Raw genomic sequence first — 18,639 nt, forward strand, 5'->3', positions numbered from 1 at the left:
TGCTTCAGTGAAATCACCAATCACGTTGCTGAATGGCAATTACATTGCAGAATCCCCTACAATCTATTAACAATGACCAATCCCATTCTCTAATCCCAGGATCCTACCTCTGCCGTTCTCTCAGATCCAGGGCGGGTTTCATGATGACTTTGTTAAAGTTTAGACGATGCTAACGGTTACAGATCAACTCAACGGAAGGCAACTGATTTGAATCTAATAATAATAATAATCTTTTATTGTCACGAGTATGAATTTACCAGTCGATTTCAGCGGGAGCGGTGCGCAAGTGATTTCTGGGAGGTAGGTTTATCCTTTAAAAACACTTACCTTCACAGGAGCAGGCCAGTCGATTTCAGCGGGACCGGTGCGCAAGTGCTTTCTGGGAGGTAGGTTTATCCTTTAAAAACACTTACCTTCACAGGAGCAGGCCAGTCGATTTCAGCGGGAGAGGTGCGCAAGTGATTTCTGGGAGGTAAGTTTATCCTTTAAAAACACTTACCTTCACAGGAGCAGGCCAGTCGATTTCAGCGGGAGCGGTGCGCAAGTGATTTCTGGGAGGTAAGTTTATCCTTTAAAAACACTTACCTTCACAGGAGCAGGCCAGTCAATTTCAGCGGGAGCGGTGCGCAAGTGATTTCTGGGAGGTAAGTTTATCCTTTAAAAACACTTACCTTCACAGGAGCAGGCCAGTCGATTTCAGCGGGAGCGGTGTGCAAGTGATTCCTGGGAGGTAAGTCTATCCTTTAAAAACACTTACCTTCACAGGAGCAGGCCAGTCGATTTCAGCGGGAGCGGTGTGCAAGTGATTTCTGGGAGGTAAGTTTATCCTTTAAAAAAAACACTTCTTTTCTGTTTTATTTTTTTCGACCTGCGGACTTCTGGGAAGACCCCCCCCCCGACCCCCAACCAATAAATTCTGGTGGAGAGGAAACCCGAGACACTACACGTGTAGTGTCTCCCACCCGCCCTCCTCCTCTAACCTAATAATAAGACCCATTGGTGTGAGGTAAGTGCCATATTATATTATTATTAGCATTATTATATTATATTATTAGCATTGCGCAGGTCAAGGAGACACAGCCGGAGTGAGAGATACAGACAGTGAGAATTTGCTAGTTTGGTGCAGTAAGGTAACCAGGAAAGGTAAGTGGTTAATCTAATTGTGCTGTTTTTCAGTTAAAAGTGCAGGGTAGTGTCTGATTGGCTGAAGCTGCCCCCACCATAAACTTAAATTAAACTAATTAATTAATTAGTGATGGCTGGTCAGGTGATGTGCTTGAGCTGCTTGATGTGGGAGCTGGCAGATCCCATTGCGAGCTGCAGCGACCACATCTGCAGTAAGTGTTGGCTGCTCGAAGAGCTCCGGCTCAGAGTTGATGAGCTGGAGTCTGAGCTTCAAACACTGAGGCACATTCGGGAGGGGGAGACTTACCTGGACACTATGTTTCAGGAGGCAGTCACACCTGTCAGAGTAAGTAGTTTAAATCCTGCTAGTGGCCAGGGACAACAGGGTGTGACTGCAAGTCAGGCAGGTAAAGGGAACCAGCAGTCAGGAACTCAGGAGCCTCAGCCCTTGACTCTGTCCAACAGGTATGAGGCACTTGCTCCTTGTGTGGATGGCGAACAGGGTTGCAGGAAGGATGAGTCAGCTGACCAAGGCACCATGGTTCAGCAGGCCATTCAAGGGGAGGGAGTAAATAGGCAAGTTGTAGTTGTAGGGGATTCTATTATCAGGGGGATAGATAGTATCCTTTGTAAGCAGGATAAAGAGTCCCGCATGGTATGTTGCCTGCCCGGTGCTAGGGTGCGGGACATCTCTGACCGGCTTGAAAGGATACTGGAGAGGGAGGGGGAGGATCCAGTTGTTGTGGTCCATGTCGGTACCAACAACATAGGCACGTCTAGGAAAGAGGACCTGTTTAGACCTGTTTAAATTAAAAAACAGATCCTCAAGGGTCATAATCTCCGGATTACTGCCCGAGCCACGTGCAAATTGGCATAGGGAGGCAAGAATAAGGGAAGTTAACACGTGGTTGAAAGAGTGGTGTGGGATTGAGGGGTTCCTTTTCATGGGACACTGGCATCAGTTTTTGGGACAGGGGGGACCTATATCGTTGGGATGGTCTCCACCTGAACCGAGCTGGGACCAGTGTTCTGGCGAAAAGAGTAAATAGGGTGGTCAATAGGACTTTAAACTAAAGATTGGGGGGGGGAAGGGAAAGTCAGGCAACCAAGAGGTGAAGTAATCAGTGGGAAGCGTAGTTGCTTAGGAATACAAAAAAGCACGAAAAGACAGAACTCAGGAGAGGTTACAATAGTCCCCATCCCACAAAATATGACACAGTGTATGGAAAGGCTCAGTAAACCAAGGTCCACCAAACTAAGAAAACAAAAGGGACGGTCAATAGAGAATTAAAGGTGCTATATTTAAATGCGCGCAGTGTACGGAACAAGGTAGATGAGCTTGTGGCCCAGATTGTGACTGGCAGGTATGATGTGGTAGGCATCACAGAGACGTGGTTGCAGGGGGTTCAGGACTGGCATTTAAACATCCAGGGATTCACAACCTATCGAAAAGACAGAGAGGTGGGCAGAGGGGGCGGGGTTGCCTTGTTAATTAGGAATGAAATTAAATCAATAGCACTAATAGCACTAAACGACATGGGGTCGGATGATGTGGAGTCTGTGTGGGTAGAGTTGAGGAACCACAAAGGCAAAAAAACCATAATGGGAGTTATGTACAGGCCTCCTAACAGTGGTCAGGACCAGGGGCACAAGATGCACCACGAAATAGAAAGTGCATGTCAGAAAGGCAAGGTCACAGTGATCATGGGGGACTTTAATATGCAGGTGGACTGGGTAAATAATGCTGCCAGTGGACCCAAGGAAAGGGAATTCATTGAATGTTTACAGGAGGGCTTTTTGGAACAGCTTGTGATGGAGCCCACGAGGGAACAGGCCATTCTGGACTTAGTGTTATGTAATGAGCCAGACTTGATTAAAGATCCTAAAGTAAGGGAGCACTTAGGAGGCAGTGATCATAATATGGTCGAATTCAATCTCCAATTTGAAAGAAAGAAGGTAGAATCAGATGTAAAGGTGTTACAGTTAAATAAAGGTAACTACAGGGGCATGAGGGAGGAACTGACGAAAATCGACTGGGAGCAGACCCTAGTGGGAAAGACAGTAGAACAGCAATGGCAGGAGTTTCTGGGAGTAATTGAGGACACAGTACAGAGGTTCATCCCAAAGAAAAGAAAGGTTATCAGAGGGGGGATTAGGCAGCCATGGCTGACAAAGGAAGTTAGGGAATGCATCAAAGCAAAAGAGAAAGCCTATAATGTGGCAAAGAGTAGTGGGAAGTCAGAAGATTGGGAAGGCTACAAAAACAAACAGAGGATAACAAAGAGAGCGATAAGGAAAGAGAGGATCAAATATGAAGGTAGGCTAGCCAGTAACATTAGGAATGATAGTAAAAGTTTCTTTAAATACATTAAAAACAAACGGGAGGCAAAGTTGACATTGGGCCGCTCCAAAATGACGCTGGTAATTTTGTGATGGGAGACAAGGAAATAGCCAAGGAACTGAATAAGTACTTTGCGTCAGTCTTCACAGCAGAAGACATGAGTAATATCCCAACAATTCCGGAGAGTCAGGGGACAGAGTTGAATATGGTAGCCATCACAAAGGAGAAAGTGCTAGAGAAACCAAGAGGTCTAAAAATTGATAAATCTCCGGGCCCAGATGGGCTACATCGTAGAGTTCTAAAGGACATAGCTGAAGAAATAGTGGAGGCGTTGGTGATGATGTTTCAACAGTCACTGGAGTCAGGGAAAGTACCAGAGGATTGGAAAATCGCTGTTGTAACCCCCCTGTTCAAGAAGGGAACAAGGAAAAAGATGGAAAATTATAGGCCATTTAGCCTAACCTCGGTTGTTGGCAAGATCCTAGAATCCATTGTTAAGGATGAGATTTCTAAATTCTTGGGAGTGCAGGGTCGGTTTAGGACAAGTTAGCATGGATTTAGTAAGGGGAGGTCGTGCCTCACAAACCTGTTAGAGTTCTTTGAAGAGATAACAAATAGGTTAGACCAAGGAGAGCCAATGGATGTTATCTATCTTGACTTCCAAAAGGCCTTTGATAAGGTGCCTCACGGGAGACAGCTGAGTAAAATAAGGGCCCATGGTATTCGAGGCAAGGTACTAACATGGATTGACGATTGGCTGTCAGGCAGAAGGCAGAGAGTTGGGATAAAAGGTTATTTTTCGGAATGGCAACCGGTGACGAGTGGTGTCCCGCAGGGTTCAGTGTTGGGGCCACAGCTGTTCTCTTTATATATTAACGATCTAGATGATGGGACTGAGGGCATTCTGGCTACGTTTGCCGATGATACGAAAATAGGTGGAGGGGCAGGTAGTATGGAGGAGGTGGGGAGGCTTCAGAAAGATTTAGACAGTTTAGGAGAGTGGTCCAAGAAATGGCTGATGAAATTCAACGTGGGCAAGTGCGAGGTCTTTCACTTTGGAAAAAAGAATAGAGGCGTGGACTATTTTCTAAATGGTGACAAAATTCATAATGCTGAAGTGCAAAGGGACTTGGGAGTCCTAGTCCAGGATTCTCTAAAGGTAAACTTGCAGGTTGAGTCCGTAATTAAGAAAGCAAATGCAATGTTGTCATTCATCTCAAGAGGCTTGGAATATAAAAGCAGGGATGTACTTCTGAAGCTTTATAAAGCATTAGTTAGGCCCATTTAGAATACTGTGAGCAATTTTGGGCCCCACACCTCAGGAAGGACATACTGGCACTGGAGCGGGTCCAGCGGAGATTCACATGGATGATCCCAGGAATGGTAGGCCTAACATACGATGAACGTCTGAGGATCCTGGGATTATATTCATTGGAGTTTAGGAGGTTGAGGGGAGATCTAATAGAAACTTACAAGATAATGAATGGCTTAGATAGGGTGGATGTAGGGAAGTTGTTTCCATTAACAGGGGAGACTAGGACCCGGGGGCACAGCCTTAGAATAAAAGGGAGTCACTTTAGGACAGAGATGAGGAGAAATTTCTTCAGCCAGAGAGTGGTGGGTCTGTGGAATTCATTGCCACAGAGGGCGGTGGAGGCCGGGACGTTGAGTGTCTTTAAGACAGAAGTTGATAAATTCTTGATTTCTCGAGGAATTAAGGGCTATGGAGAGAGAGCGGGTAAATGGAGTTGAAATCAGCCATGATTGAATGGTGGAGTGGACTCGATGGGCCGAATGGCCTTACTTCCACTCCTATGTCTTATGGTCTTATGGTCTTATGGTCTTATGGTTACTGTGCAAAGCCCCTAGTCACCACATTCCGACGCCTGTTCGGTAAGCCGGTACGGGAATTGAACCCGCGCTGCTGGCCTTGTTCTGCATCACAAACCAGCTGTCTAGCCCACTGAGTTCAACCGGCCCATAGACGAAAGAAGCTAAATAATGTCAGGCAAGGATGGCGAGTGTGGGAAACCGGGTGCCCGGGAAAGTATTGCGTTTCTAAGAGGCCAGAAAGATGCCTGGCCTCTCACCCAATGCCTTTGTCATGTAATGTTGCGGTGCAGCCTCCGGTCTCAGCCTTGAACATTTTAATGGCCCAGCCTCTACAGCTCTCTGCGGTAAAGAATTCCACAGATTCACTCCCCTCCGAGAGAAGAAATTCCTCCTCATCTCATATAACTAGTGCCTTGTATTGTTTTTGCAGGACGTCTCTATTTTTATACTCCATTCCCTTTGAAATAAAGGCCTTGTTCGGCTAAACTTGCAAGCTAACTTTTTGTGTTTTATGCACATCGACCTCCAAATCCCTCAGTGCTACTGCTTTCTGCAATCTTTCTCCATTTAAATAATATTCAGCTCCTTTAATATTCCTACCAAAGTGCAGAACTTCACATTTACATTCTATCCCACCTGCTAAGTGTTTGCCCACTTGCTGAACCTGTATAGCTGTAGCAAGATATCCTTATTTTTATACTCCAGTCTCCTGGTAATAAAGGCCAACGTTCCATGTGCCCTCCCAACATGATACATCCAAATCCTCATTCCCAGATAAACATGAAGTATCCAAAAAAAGTCCATTCAGCCCAAAAGGCCGATGCTGGGTCTATGCTGCAAGAGAACCTCTTCTAACAATACTTCATCCCATCTATTAACATATCCATCTGCTCTTGTCTTCCGCATGGGCTTCTACTTCAACACATCGCCGCTATGCACTTCAATCATGTCTTGTGTTCGTGAGTTCCCCACACTCTTCGCTCTCCGGGTAAAGACATTTCTCCTGAGTTCCCGACTGGATTTATATGTGGCTATCATATATTTACCGGCCTGAGCTTTGGGCTGCCAAACAAGTGGTGCTATCTCTTCTACGTTGACCCCCATCAACGTCCTTCATGTTTGAAGGACTTCTATTCATTCAGCCCCCTCCCCACCACGCCGAACCCCAGCCCCCGTCCCCTCCCCCAGCCTTGCCTTCTATTGAATATTTAAACTCTTTTTTGCGGAATTGTAATTTAATGCCTTCGTTCTAATTTGGAATTTATCCCAAATCCTTCCTGGGTCTGACGTCATGAGGTTCTTCTCGCCTGATAATGACACAATTCACTCACCACATGCAACCTTGGCATCAGGGTCCTGCTTGAGGTGGGCATCCAACACAGCGTCACTGATCTGATCACAGATTTTATCTGAGGCAAAGAAGAAATTGACATCAGTGGCAACCTGAATTTCATCGAATTCCTATAGTGCAGAAGGAAGCCATTCGGCCCATTGAGACTGTACCGACACTCAGAAAGAGCACCCTATCTAGACACACGCCCTCACACCATAACCGAAATTTAGAAACCTCACCTAACCTTTTGGAAACCAAGGTGCAATTTCTCATGGCCAGTCCACCTAACCTGTCCACGTTTGGACTGTGGGTGGAAACAGGAGCACTCGGAGGAAACCCACGCAGACACGGGGAGAACGTGCAAACTCCGCACAATCACCCAAAGCTGGGAATCGAACCCGGATCCCTGGCGCTGTGAAGCAGCAGTGCTAACCAGTGTGCCACCACGCTGCCTATTTGTCGAAGTGGCCTTAACAACGGGCTGTCCTAACGGTCTGGAACACAGATATACACGGAGGCGGAGGCTCACGGTTAGAGTGACCGATTTAGAAATGAGAGTGAAAGAGGTAGACTGGGGTGGGCCTGCAGAACAATATCACACCCGCGTAACCGTAGCCCTGTGAACCGGCCCATCTGAACATCTGCGTGTCTCTGGCCCCGTGTACCCAGTGTACGCAGGTGCCGGAGGCTCAGTCCATGCACCAATGAAGGGGCTGATGAGTGTAAGGAGTGGAGGTGGGCGGGGGGGGGGGGGGGGGGGGGGGGGAAACTTACTGGCAACGGGGTGTTTAACATTACAAAGACTCAAGTGAATCGGGGAGTATTCACGAGGAACTTTCCTTCAGCAGGTTAAAGGGATCACTTCAAAATATCACTCAGAGAGATGGGAGAAATATTATTCGACCCAGCAGACTATGGGGTCATCATCGCCCTCTAGCTGTACAACATCAACATATTTTGCCAGTGGGGAGGTAGGCATGACCCTATCTGAGAGAAGCCGGGGTACACGCCAATTTCCTGTGATAGATGCCTCATGTTCACTGAATGATCAGACCTACCTACCCAGAAGGAAAAAAACAGTACAACGAGGGAAATAAGAATACAGACCCGAACTGGTCTTGCATACTTAAAAATAGAACACCAGTAAAAACTAGAAAGAAGAATACTGGTCTGAACTGTTATTTCCAATTGGGTATAGGGAGGAGGACACCCACTGTCTGATAGGACTGAGTGGAGCAGGGTGGATAAAGCCTTGATGAAAGCAATGGGTACTTTACAGGATGAATGAGCACATTTTGCTGCCAATGTTAGACATGGAAACACTAAGAGGCAAAGACAGATCCATGTGGTTTGTCGCCTCATATGGACGTATTGCTCTAAGCTTCCCCCTTCCCGAGCTACGTATATTACCTGCCACACAGCTCCAAGTACCTCCCCAAGTAGACACTGTTCATGTGTCTGCCAAATACAACCCAAGCCTGTTTGTACCTGGGTGGAGAGGGTAATATTAGGGATGGAGCAGCACTGGCAAAGTTTTCCCCTTGCCGAGATGAGTGCACATAAATGATTTTAGAGCCAAAACTGCTGCCTGACTGGATGGGATAATGCAGTAAGACTGGGAAAGTTACTGTTTAAGACTTGAGATATCTACACTGGTGGCTTCGTTGTGATTCCAATGTGGACAAATATGTTGCTCACTGACATAACTCCCCTAGTTTCAATGTCATAACTCTCCTTGTTTCAATGTCATAACTCTCCTTGTTTCAATGTCATAACTCTCCTTGTTTCAATGTCATAACTCTCCTTGTTTCAATGTCAGAACTCTCCTTGTCCAATGACATAATTCTCGATGTCCAATGACATAACTCTCCATGTCCAATGACAAAACGCTCCTTGTTCAATGACAAAACGCTCCTTGTTCAATGATATAACTCTCCTTGTCCAATGACATAACTCTCCTTGTTTCAATGACATAACTCCCCTTGTTTCAATGTCATAACTCCCCTTGTTTCAATGTCATAACTCCCCTTGTTTCAATGTCATAACTCCCCTTGTTTCAATGTCATAACTCCCCTTGTTTCAATGTCATAACTCTCCTTGTTTCAATGTCACAACACTCCTTGTTTCAGTGTCACAACACTCCTTGTTTCAATGTCATAACTCCCCTTGTTTCAATGACATAACTCTCCTTGTTTCAATGACATAACTCCCCTTGTTTCAATGTCATAACTCCCCTTGTTTCAATGTCATAACTCCCCTTGTTTCAATGTCATAACTCCCCTTGTTTCAATGTCATAACTCCCCTTGTTTCAATGTCATAACTCCCCTTGTTTCAATGTCACAACACTCCTTGTTTCAATGTCATAACTCCCCTTTTCCAATGACATAACTCCCCTTGTTTCAATGTCATAACTCCCCTTGTTTCAATGTCATAACTCCCCTTGTTTCAATGTCATAACTCCCCTTGTTTCAATGTCATAACTCCCCTTGTTTCAATGTCATAACTCCCCTTGATTCAATGTCATAACTCCCCTTGTTTCAATGTCATAACGCCCCTTCTTTCAATGTCATAACAACCATTGTCCAATGACATAACTCAACTTGTCCAAGGACATAACTCTCCTTGTTTCAATGACATAACTCTCCTTGTCCAATTACATAAATCCCCTTGTTCAATGATATAACTCTCCTTGTCCAATTACATAACTCTCCTTGTTGCAATGTCATAACTCCCCTTGTTTCAAAGTCATAACTCTCCTTGTCTAATGACATAACTCAACTTGTCCAAGGACATAACTCCCCTTGTTTCAATGTCATAACGCCCCTTCTTTCAATGTCATAACAACCATTGTCCAATGACATAACTCAACTTGTCCAAGGACATAACTCTCCTTGTCCAATGGCATAACTCTCCTTGTCCAATGACATAACTCTCCTTGTCCAATGACATAACTCAATTTGATCAATGACATAACTCTCCTTGTCCAATGACATAACTCAACTTGTCCAATGACATAACTCTCCTTGTCCAATGACATAACGCTCCTTGTCCAATGACATAACTCAATTTGTCCAATGACATAACTCTCCTTGTCCAATGACATAACTCAACTTGTCCAATGACATAACTCTCCTTGTCCAATGACATAACTCAACTTGTCCAATGACATAACTCTCCTTGTCCAATGACATAACTCAATTTGTCCAATGACATAACTCTCCTTGTCCAATGACATAACTCAACTTGTCCAATGACATAACTCTCCTTGTCCAATGACATAACGCTCCTTGTCCAATGACAAAACGCACATTGTCCAATGACAAAACGCTCCTTGTCCAATGACATAACTCAACTTGTCCAATGACATAACGCTCCCTGTCCAATGACATAACTCTCCTTGTCCAATGACATAACTCAACTTGTCCAATGACATAACTCTCCTTGTCCAATGACATAACGCTCCTTGTCCAATGACATAACTTTCCCTGTCCAATGACATAACGCTCCTTGTCCAATGACATAACTCAACTTGTCCAATGACAAAACGCTCCTTGTCCAATGACATAACGCTCCCTGTCCAATGACATAACTCAAATTGTCCAATGACAAAACGCTCCTTGTCCAATGACATAACTCAACTTGTCCAATGACATAACGCTCCTTGTCCAATGACATAACTTTCCCTGTCCAATGACATAACTCAACTTGTCCAATGACATAACTCTCCTTGTCCAATGACATAATGCTCCTTGTCCAATGACATAACTTTCCCTGTCCAATGACATAACGCTCCCTGTCAAATGATATAAATCTCCTTGTCCAATGACATAACGCTCCTTGCCCAATGACATAACGCTCCCTGTCCAATGACATAACTCTCCTTGTCCAATGACAAAACGCTCCTTGTCCAATGACATAACGCTCCTTGTCCAATGACAAAACGCTCCTTGTCCAATGACATAACGCTCCTTGTCCAATGACATAACGCTCCTTGTCCAATGACATAACGCTCCCTGTCCAATGACATAACGCTCCTTGTCCAATGACAAAACGCTCCTTGCCCAATGACATAACGCTCCCTGTCCAATGACATAACTCTCCTTGTCCAATGACAAAACGCTCCTTGTCCAATGACATAACGCTCCCTGTCCAATGACAAAACGCTCCCTGTCCAATGATATAACGCTCCTTATCCAATGACAAAACGCTCCTTGTCCAATGACAAAACGCTCCTTGTTCAATGACAGAACTCTCCTTGTCCAATTACATAACTCTCCTTGTCAAATGACAAAACGCCCCTTGTCCAATGACAAAACGCACCTTGTTCAATGACAAAACGCTCCTTGTTCAATGTCATAACTCCCCTTGTTTCAATGTCATATCTCCCCTTGTTTCAATGACATAACTCCCCTTTTCCAAGAACAGAAAGCTCCTTGTCCAATGACATAATGCTCCTTGTCCAATGACATAACGCTCCTTGTCCAATGACAAAACGCTCCTTGTCCAATGACAAAACGCTCCTTGTTCAATGACATAACTCTCCTTGTCCAATGACATAACGCTCCCTGTCGAATGACAAAACGCTCCTTGTCCTATGATATAACGCTCCTTGTCCAATGACAAAACGCTCCCTGTCCAATGACAAAACGCTCTTTGTCCAATGACAAAACGCTCCTTGTCCAATGACATAACTCTCCTTGTCCAATGACATAACGCTCCCTGTCTAATGACAAAACGCTCCTTGTCCTATGATATAACGCTCCTTGTCCAATGACAAAACGCTCCCTGTCCAATGACATAACGCTCCCTGTCCAATGACAAAACGCTCTTTGTCCAATGACATAACGCTCCTGTCCAATGACAAAACGCTCCTTGTCCAATGACAGAACGCTCCCTGTCCAAAGACAAAACGCTACTTGTTCAATGACATAACGCTCCCTGTCCAATGAGAGAACGCTCCTTGTCCAATGACATAACGCTCCTTCTCCAATGACATAACTCCCCTTGTTTCAATGACAAAACTCTCCTTGTCCAATGACATAACGCTCCCTGTCCAATGACATAACGCTCCTTGTCCAATGACATAACGCTCCGTGCTCAATGACATAATGCGCCTTGTTCTATTACATAAATCCCCTTTGTTTAATGACAAAACGCTCCTTGTCCAATGACATAACTCAACTTGTCCAATGACATAACTTAACGTGTCCAAGGACATAACTCAACTTGTCCAAGGACATAACTCAACTTGTCCAAGGACATAACTCTCCTTGTTTCAATGACATAACTCTCCTTGTCCAATGACATAACTCTCCTTGTTCAATGACATAACTTAACGTGTCCAAGGACATAACTCAACTTGTCCAAGGACATAACTCAACTTGTCCAAGGACATAACTCTCCTTGTTTCAATGACATAACTCTCCTTGTCCAATGACATAACTCTCCTTGTTCAATGACATAACTCAACTTGTCCAAGGACATAACTCAACTTGTCCAATGACATAACTCTCCTTGTCCAATGATATAACTCTCCTTGTCAATGACATAACTCAACTTGTCCAAGGACATAACTCTCCTTGTTTCAATGATATAACTCTCCTTGTCCAATGACATAACTCGCCTTGTTCAATGATATAACTCTCCTTGTCCAATTACATAACTCTCCTTGTCCAATGATATAACTCTCCTGGTTCAATGACATAACTTAACTTGTGCAAGGACATAACTCTCCTTGTTTCAATGATATAACTCTCCTTGTCCAATGACATAAATCTCCTTGTCCAATGACATAACTCAACTTGTCCAAGGACATAACTCAACTTTTTCAAGGACATAACTCTCCTTGTTTCAATGACATAACTCTCCTTGTCCAAGGACATAACTCTCCTTGTCCAATGACATAACTCAACTTGTCCAAGGACATAACTCTCCTTGTCCAATGACATAACTCAACTTGTCCAAGGACATAACTCTCCTTGTCCAATGACATAACACTCCTTGTTCAATGACATAACTTAACATGTCCAAGGACATAACTCAACTTGTCCAATGACATAACTCTCCTTGTCCAATGATATAACTCTCCTTGTTCAATGATATAACTCTCCTTGTCCAATGACATAACTCCCCTTGTTCAATGATATAACTCTCCTTGTCCAATTACATAACTCTCCTTGTCCAATGACATAACACCCCTTGTTTCAATTACATAACTCTCCTTGTCAAATGACATAACGCCCCTTGTCCAATGACAAAATGCTCCTTGTTCAATGTCATAACTCCCCTTGTTTGCACTGAGTGCTGAATTTGGTGCATTTGAGTGCGATAGTGAGAGTTTGGTGACCGAGGGAGTATAAGGCTTCATTTTTATCTAAAGTTTAGTCTTTCTTTTATTGAGTTAATTAACTTAAAAGTTGCTGTTTGGTTTAGAAGAAGGTGAATTTTCAATAAGCTTTAAACCAGCTTCTACTTGTAGGCACTTGCAGCTGGAGCTTGTTAATTAGTTAATTGGATTAGGCCAGGTTTTCAGAGGCTAGATTCACAGTATAAAAGTGATCCCCTAAAGTACAGACTTTGTTTGCACTGAGTGCTGAATTTGGTGCATTTGAGTGCGATAGTGAGAGTTTGGTGACCGAGGGAGTTAGGTGAGGAGGGAGTAAGGTGCTCCTTTCATTTTGTTTCCGACATTTCCGCAAAGAGTGCGAAGAGAGCCAGGAGTTTACAGAAAGTGTAGCTGACTGGGAGCAGGGTCGGATGGCGGAGATCTAGTTAGTCCACAGGGCAGCTATATTCTGGCAGGTAAGAGGGGATGGAGGCTAGGCCAGTTACATGCTCCTCCTGTAGGATGTGGGTGGTGAGGGATACCACCGGTGTCCCCACTGACTATACCTGCGGGAAGTGCACCCAACTTCAGCTCCTCAAAGACCGTGTTAGGGAACTGGAGCTGAAGCTGGATGAACTTCGGATCATCCGGGAGGCAGAGGGGGTGATTGAGAAGAGTTACAAGGAGGTAACCACACCCAAGGTACAGGACAAGAATAGCTGGGTTACAGTCAGGGGGAAAAAAACAAACAGGCAGAAAGTGCAGGGATCCCTCGTGGCCGTTCCCCTTCAAAACAAGTATACCGTTTTGGATGCTGTTGGGGGGGATGACCGACCGGGGGAAGGCCCTAGCGGCCAGGTCTCTGGCACTGAGTCTGGCTCTGGGGCTCAGAAGGGAAGGGGGGAGAATAGAAAAGCAATAGTTGTAGGAGATTCAATGGTTAGGGGAATAGATAGGAGATTCTGTGGTCGCGAGCGAGACTCCCGGAAGGTATGTTGCCTCCCGGGTGCCAGGGCCAGGGATGTCTCGGATCGTGTCTTCAGGATCCTTAAGGGGGAGGGGGAGCAGCCACAAGTCGTGGTGCACATTGGTACCAACGACATAGGTAGGAAAAGGGGTGTGGAGGTAATAAACAAGTTTAGGGAGTTAGGCTGGAAGTTAAAAGCCAGGACAGACAGAGTTGTCATCTCTGGTTTGTTGCCGGTGCCACGTGATAGCGAGGCTAGGAATAGGGAGAGAGTGCAGTTGAACACGTGGCTGCAGGAATGGTGTAGGAGGGAGGGCTTCAGGTATTTGGATAATTGGAGCGCATTCTGGGGAAGGTGGGACCTGTACAAGCAGGACGGGTTGCATCTGAACCAGAGGGGCACCAATATCCTGGGAGGGAGGTTTTCTAGTACTCTTCGGGAGGGTTTAAACTAATTTGGCAGGGGAATGGGAACCGGATTTGTAGTCCAGCAACTAAGGTAGCCGATATTCAGGACGCCAAAGCGTGTAATGAGGCAGTGGGGAAGGGAACACTGACAAAGGAGAGTACTTGCAGGCACGGAGAGGGGTTGAAGTGTGTATACTTCAACGCAAGAAGCATCAGGAATAAGGTGGGTGAACTTAAGGCATGGATCGGTACTTGGGACTACGATGTGGAAACTTGGATAGAAGAGGGGCAGAAATGGTTGTTGGAGGTCCCTGGTTATAGATGTTTCAATAAGATTAGGGAGGGTGGTAAAAGAGGTGGGGGGGGTGGCATTATTAATTAGAGATAGTATAACAGCTGCAGAAAGGCAGTTCGAGGAGTATCAGCCTACTGAGGTAGTATGGGTTGAAGTCAGAAATAGGAAAGGAGCAGTCACCTTGTTAGGAGTTTTCTATAGGCCCCCCAATAGTAGCAGAGATGTGGAGGAACAGATTGGGAAACAGATTTTGGAAAGGTGCAGAAGTCATAGGGTAGTAGTCATGGGCGACTTTAACTTCCCAAATATTGATTGGAAACTCTTTAGATCAAATAGTTTGGATGGGGTGGTGTTTGTGCAGTGTGTCCAGGAATTCTAAGGCAGTATGTAGATTGTCCGACCAGAGGAGGGGCAATATTGGATTTAGTACTGGGTAATGAGCCAGGGCAAGTGATAGATTTGTTAGTGGGGGAGCATTTTGGAGATAGTGACCACAATTCTGTGACTTTCACTTTAGTAATGGAGAGGGATAGGTACGTGCAACAGGGCAAGGTTTACAATTGGGGGAAGGGTAAATACGATGTTGTCAGACAAGAATTGAAGTGCATAAGTTGGGAACATAGGCTGGCAGGGAAGGACACAAGTGAAATGTGGAACTTGTTCAAGGAACAGGTGCTACGTGTCCTTGATATGTATGTCCCTGTCAGGCAGGGAAGAGATGGTCGAGTGAGGGAACCATGGTTGACAAGAGAGGTTGAATGTCTTGTTAAGAGGAAAAAGGTGACTTATGTAAGGCTGAGGAAACAAGGTTCAGACAGGGCATTGGAGGGATACAAGATAGCCAGGAGGGAACTGAAGAAAGGGATTAGGAGAGCTAAGAGAGGGCATGAACAATCTTTGGTGGGTAGGATCAAGGAAAACCCCAAGGCCTTTTACACATATGTGAGAAATATGAGAATGACTAGAGCGAGGGTAGGTCCGATCAAGGACAGTAGCGGGAGATTGTGTATTGAGTCTGAAGAGATAGGAGAGGTCTTGAACGAGTACTTTTCTTCTGTATTTACAAATGAGAGGGGCGATATTGTTGGAGAGGACAGTGTGAAACAGATTGGTAAGCTCGAGGAAATACTTGTTAGGAAGGAAGATGTGTTGGGCATTTTGAAAAACTTGAGGATAGACAAGTCCCCCGGGCCTGACGGGATATATCCAAGGATTCTATGGGAAGCAAGAGATGAAATTGCAGAGCCGTTGGCAATGATCTTTTCGTCCTCACTGTCAACAGGGGTGGTACCAGGGGATTGGAGAGTGGCGAATGTCGTGCCCCTGTTCAAAAAAGGGACTAGGGATAACCCTGGGAATTACAGGCCAGTTAGTCTTACTTCGGTGGTAGGCAAAGTAATGGAAAGGGTACTGAAGGATAGGATTTCTGAGCATCTGGAAAGACACTGCTTGATTAGGGATAGTCAGCACGGATTTGTGAGGGGTAGGTCTTGCCTTACAAATCTTATTGAATTCTTTGAGGAGGTGACCAAGCATGTGGATGAAGGTAAAGCAGTGGATGTAGTGTACATGGATTTTAGTAAGGCATTTGATAAAGTTCCCCATGGTAGGCTTATGCAGAAAGTAAGGAGGCATGGGATAGTGGGAAATTTGGCCAGTTGGATAACGAACTGGCTAACCGATAGAAGTCAGAGAGTGGTGGTGGATGGCAAATATTCAGCCTGGATCCCAGTTACCAGTGGCGTACCGCAGGGATCAGTTCTGGGTCCTCTGCTGTTTGTGATTTTCATTAATGACTTGGATGAGGGAGTTGAAGGGTGGGTCAGTAAATTTGCAGACGATACGAAGATTGGTGGAGTTGTGGATATTAAGGAGGGCTGTTGTCGGCTGCAAAGAGACATAGATAGGATGCAGAGCTGGGCTGAGAAGTGGCAGATGGAGTTTAACCCTGAAAAGTGTGAGGTTGTCCATTTTGGAAGGACAAATATGAATGCGGAATACAGGGTTAACGGTAGAGTTCTTGGCAATGTGGAGGAGCAGAGAGATCTTGGGGTCTATGTTCATACATCTTTGAAAGTTGCCACTCAAGTGGATAGAGCTGTGAAGAAGGCCTATGGTGTGCTCGCGTTCATTAACAGAGGGATTGAATTTAAGAGCCGTGAGGTGATGATGCAGCTGTACAAAACTTTGGTAAGGCCACATTTGGAGTACTGTGTACAGTTCTGGTCGCCTCATTTTAGGAAGGATGTGGAAGCTTTGGAAAAGGTGCAAAGAAGATTTACCAGAATGTTGCCTGGAATGGAGAGTAGGTCTTACGAGGAAAGGTTGAGGGTGCTAGGCCTTTTCTCATTAGAACGGAGAAGGATGAGGGGCGACTTGATAGAGGTTTATAAGATGATCAGGGGAATAGATAGAGTAGACAGTCAGAGACTTTTTCCCCGGGTGGAACAAACCATTACAAGGGGACATAAATTTAAGGTGAAAGGTGGAAGATATAGGAGGGATATCAGAGGTAGGTTCTTTATCCAGAGAGTAGTGGGGGCATGGAATGCACTGCCTGTGGAAGTAGTTGAGTCGGAAACATTAGGGACCTTCAAGCAGCTATTGGATAGATACATGGATTACGGTTAAATGATATAGTGTAGATTTATTTGTTCTCAAGGGCAGCATGGTAGCATTGTGGACAGCACAATTGCTTCACAGCTCCAGGGTCCCAGGTTCGATTCCGGCTTGGGTCACTGACTGTGCGGAGTCTGCACGTCCTCCCCGTGTCTGCGTGGGTTTCCTCCGGGTGCTCCGGTTTCCTCCCACAATCCAAAGATGTGCGGGTTAGGTGAATTGGCCAATGATAAATTGCCCTTAATGTCCAAATTGCCCTTGGTGTTGGGTGAAGGTGTTGAGTTTGGATAGGGTGCTCTTTCCAAGAGCCAGTGCAGATTCAAAGGGCCGAATGACCTCCTTCTGCACTGTAAATTCAATGATAATCTATGATTAATCTAGGACAAAGGTTCGGGACAACATTGTGGGCCGAAGGGCCTGTTCTGTGCTGTATTTTCTATGTTCTATGTTCTCTGTTTCAATGTCATATCTCCCCTTGTTTCAATGACATAACTCCCCTTTTCCAAGAACAGAACGCTCCTTGTCCAATGACATAATGCTCCTTGTCCAATGACATAACGCTCCCTGTTCAATGACATAACGCTCCTTGTTCAATGACATAACGCTCCTTGTTCAATGACATAACTCTCCTTGTCCAATGACATAACGCTCCCTGTCTAATGACAAAACGCCCCTTGTCCAACGACATGACTCTCCTTGTCCAATGACATAACTCAACTTGTCCAAAGTCATAACTCAACTTGTCCAAGGACATAACTCTCCTTGACCAATGGCATAACTCTCCTTGTCCAATGACATAACTCAACTTGTCCAAGGACATAACTCTCCTTGTCCAATGATATAACTCCCCTTGTTTCAATGGCATAACTCTCCTTGGCCAATGACATAACGCTCCGTGCTCAATGACATAATGCGCCTTGTTCAATTACATAAATCCCCTTTGTTTAATGAAATAATGCTCCTTGGCCAATGACATAACTCAACTTGTCCAATGACATAACAGTCCTTGTTCAATAACATAGCTTAACGTGTCCAAGGATATAACTCTCCTTGTCGAATGACAAAACTCAAGTTGTCCAAGGACATAACTCTCCTTGTTCAATGACATAACTCAACTTGTGCAAGGACATAACTCTCCTTGTTTCAATGACATAATTCTCCTTGTCCAATGACATAACGCTCCCTGTCCAATGACAAAACGCTCCTTGTCCAATGACATAATGCTCCCTGTCCAATGAGAAACGCTCCTTGTCCAATGACAAAACGCTCCTTGTCCAATGACATAATGCTCCTTGTTCAATTACATAAATCCCCTTTGTTTAATGAAATAATGCTCCTTGTCCAATGACATAACTCAACTTGTCCAATGACATAACAGTCCTTGTTCAATAA

General features: G+C 45.0%; 1 protein-coding gene across 1 annotated transcript in view; it reads right to left on the reverse strand.

Annotated features, from left to right (window-relative positions):
- The window catches only part of LOC140403679 (S-adenosylmethionine synthase-like), a 228,937-nt gene that overhangs the window by 48,043 nt on the left and 162,255 nt on the right, over window positions 1-18,639 (reverse strand). Inside the window, exon 2 of the mRNA XM_072491843.1 lies at window positions 6,631-6,708. Coding sequence (XP_072347944.1) covers window positions 6,631-6,708 — 78 coding nt within the window. The remainder of the gene's footprint in view (window positions 1-6,630; window positions 6,709-18,639) is intronic.

The sequence above is a fragment of the Scyliorhinus torazame genome, chromosome 28, assembly GCF_047496885.1.
Source record: "Scyliorhinus torazame isolate Kashiwa2021f chromosome 28, sScyTor2.1, whole genome shotgun sequence".
NCBI lineage: Eukaryota > Metazoa > Chordata > Chondrichthyes > Carcharhiniformes > Scyliorhinidae > Scyliorhinus > Scyliorhinus torazame.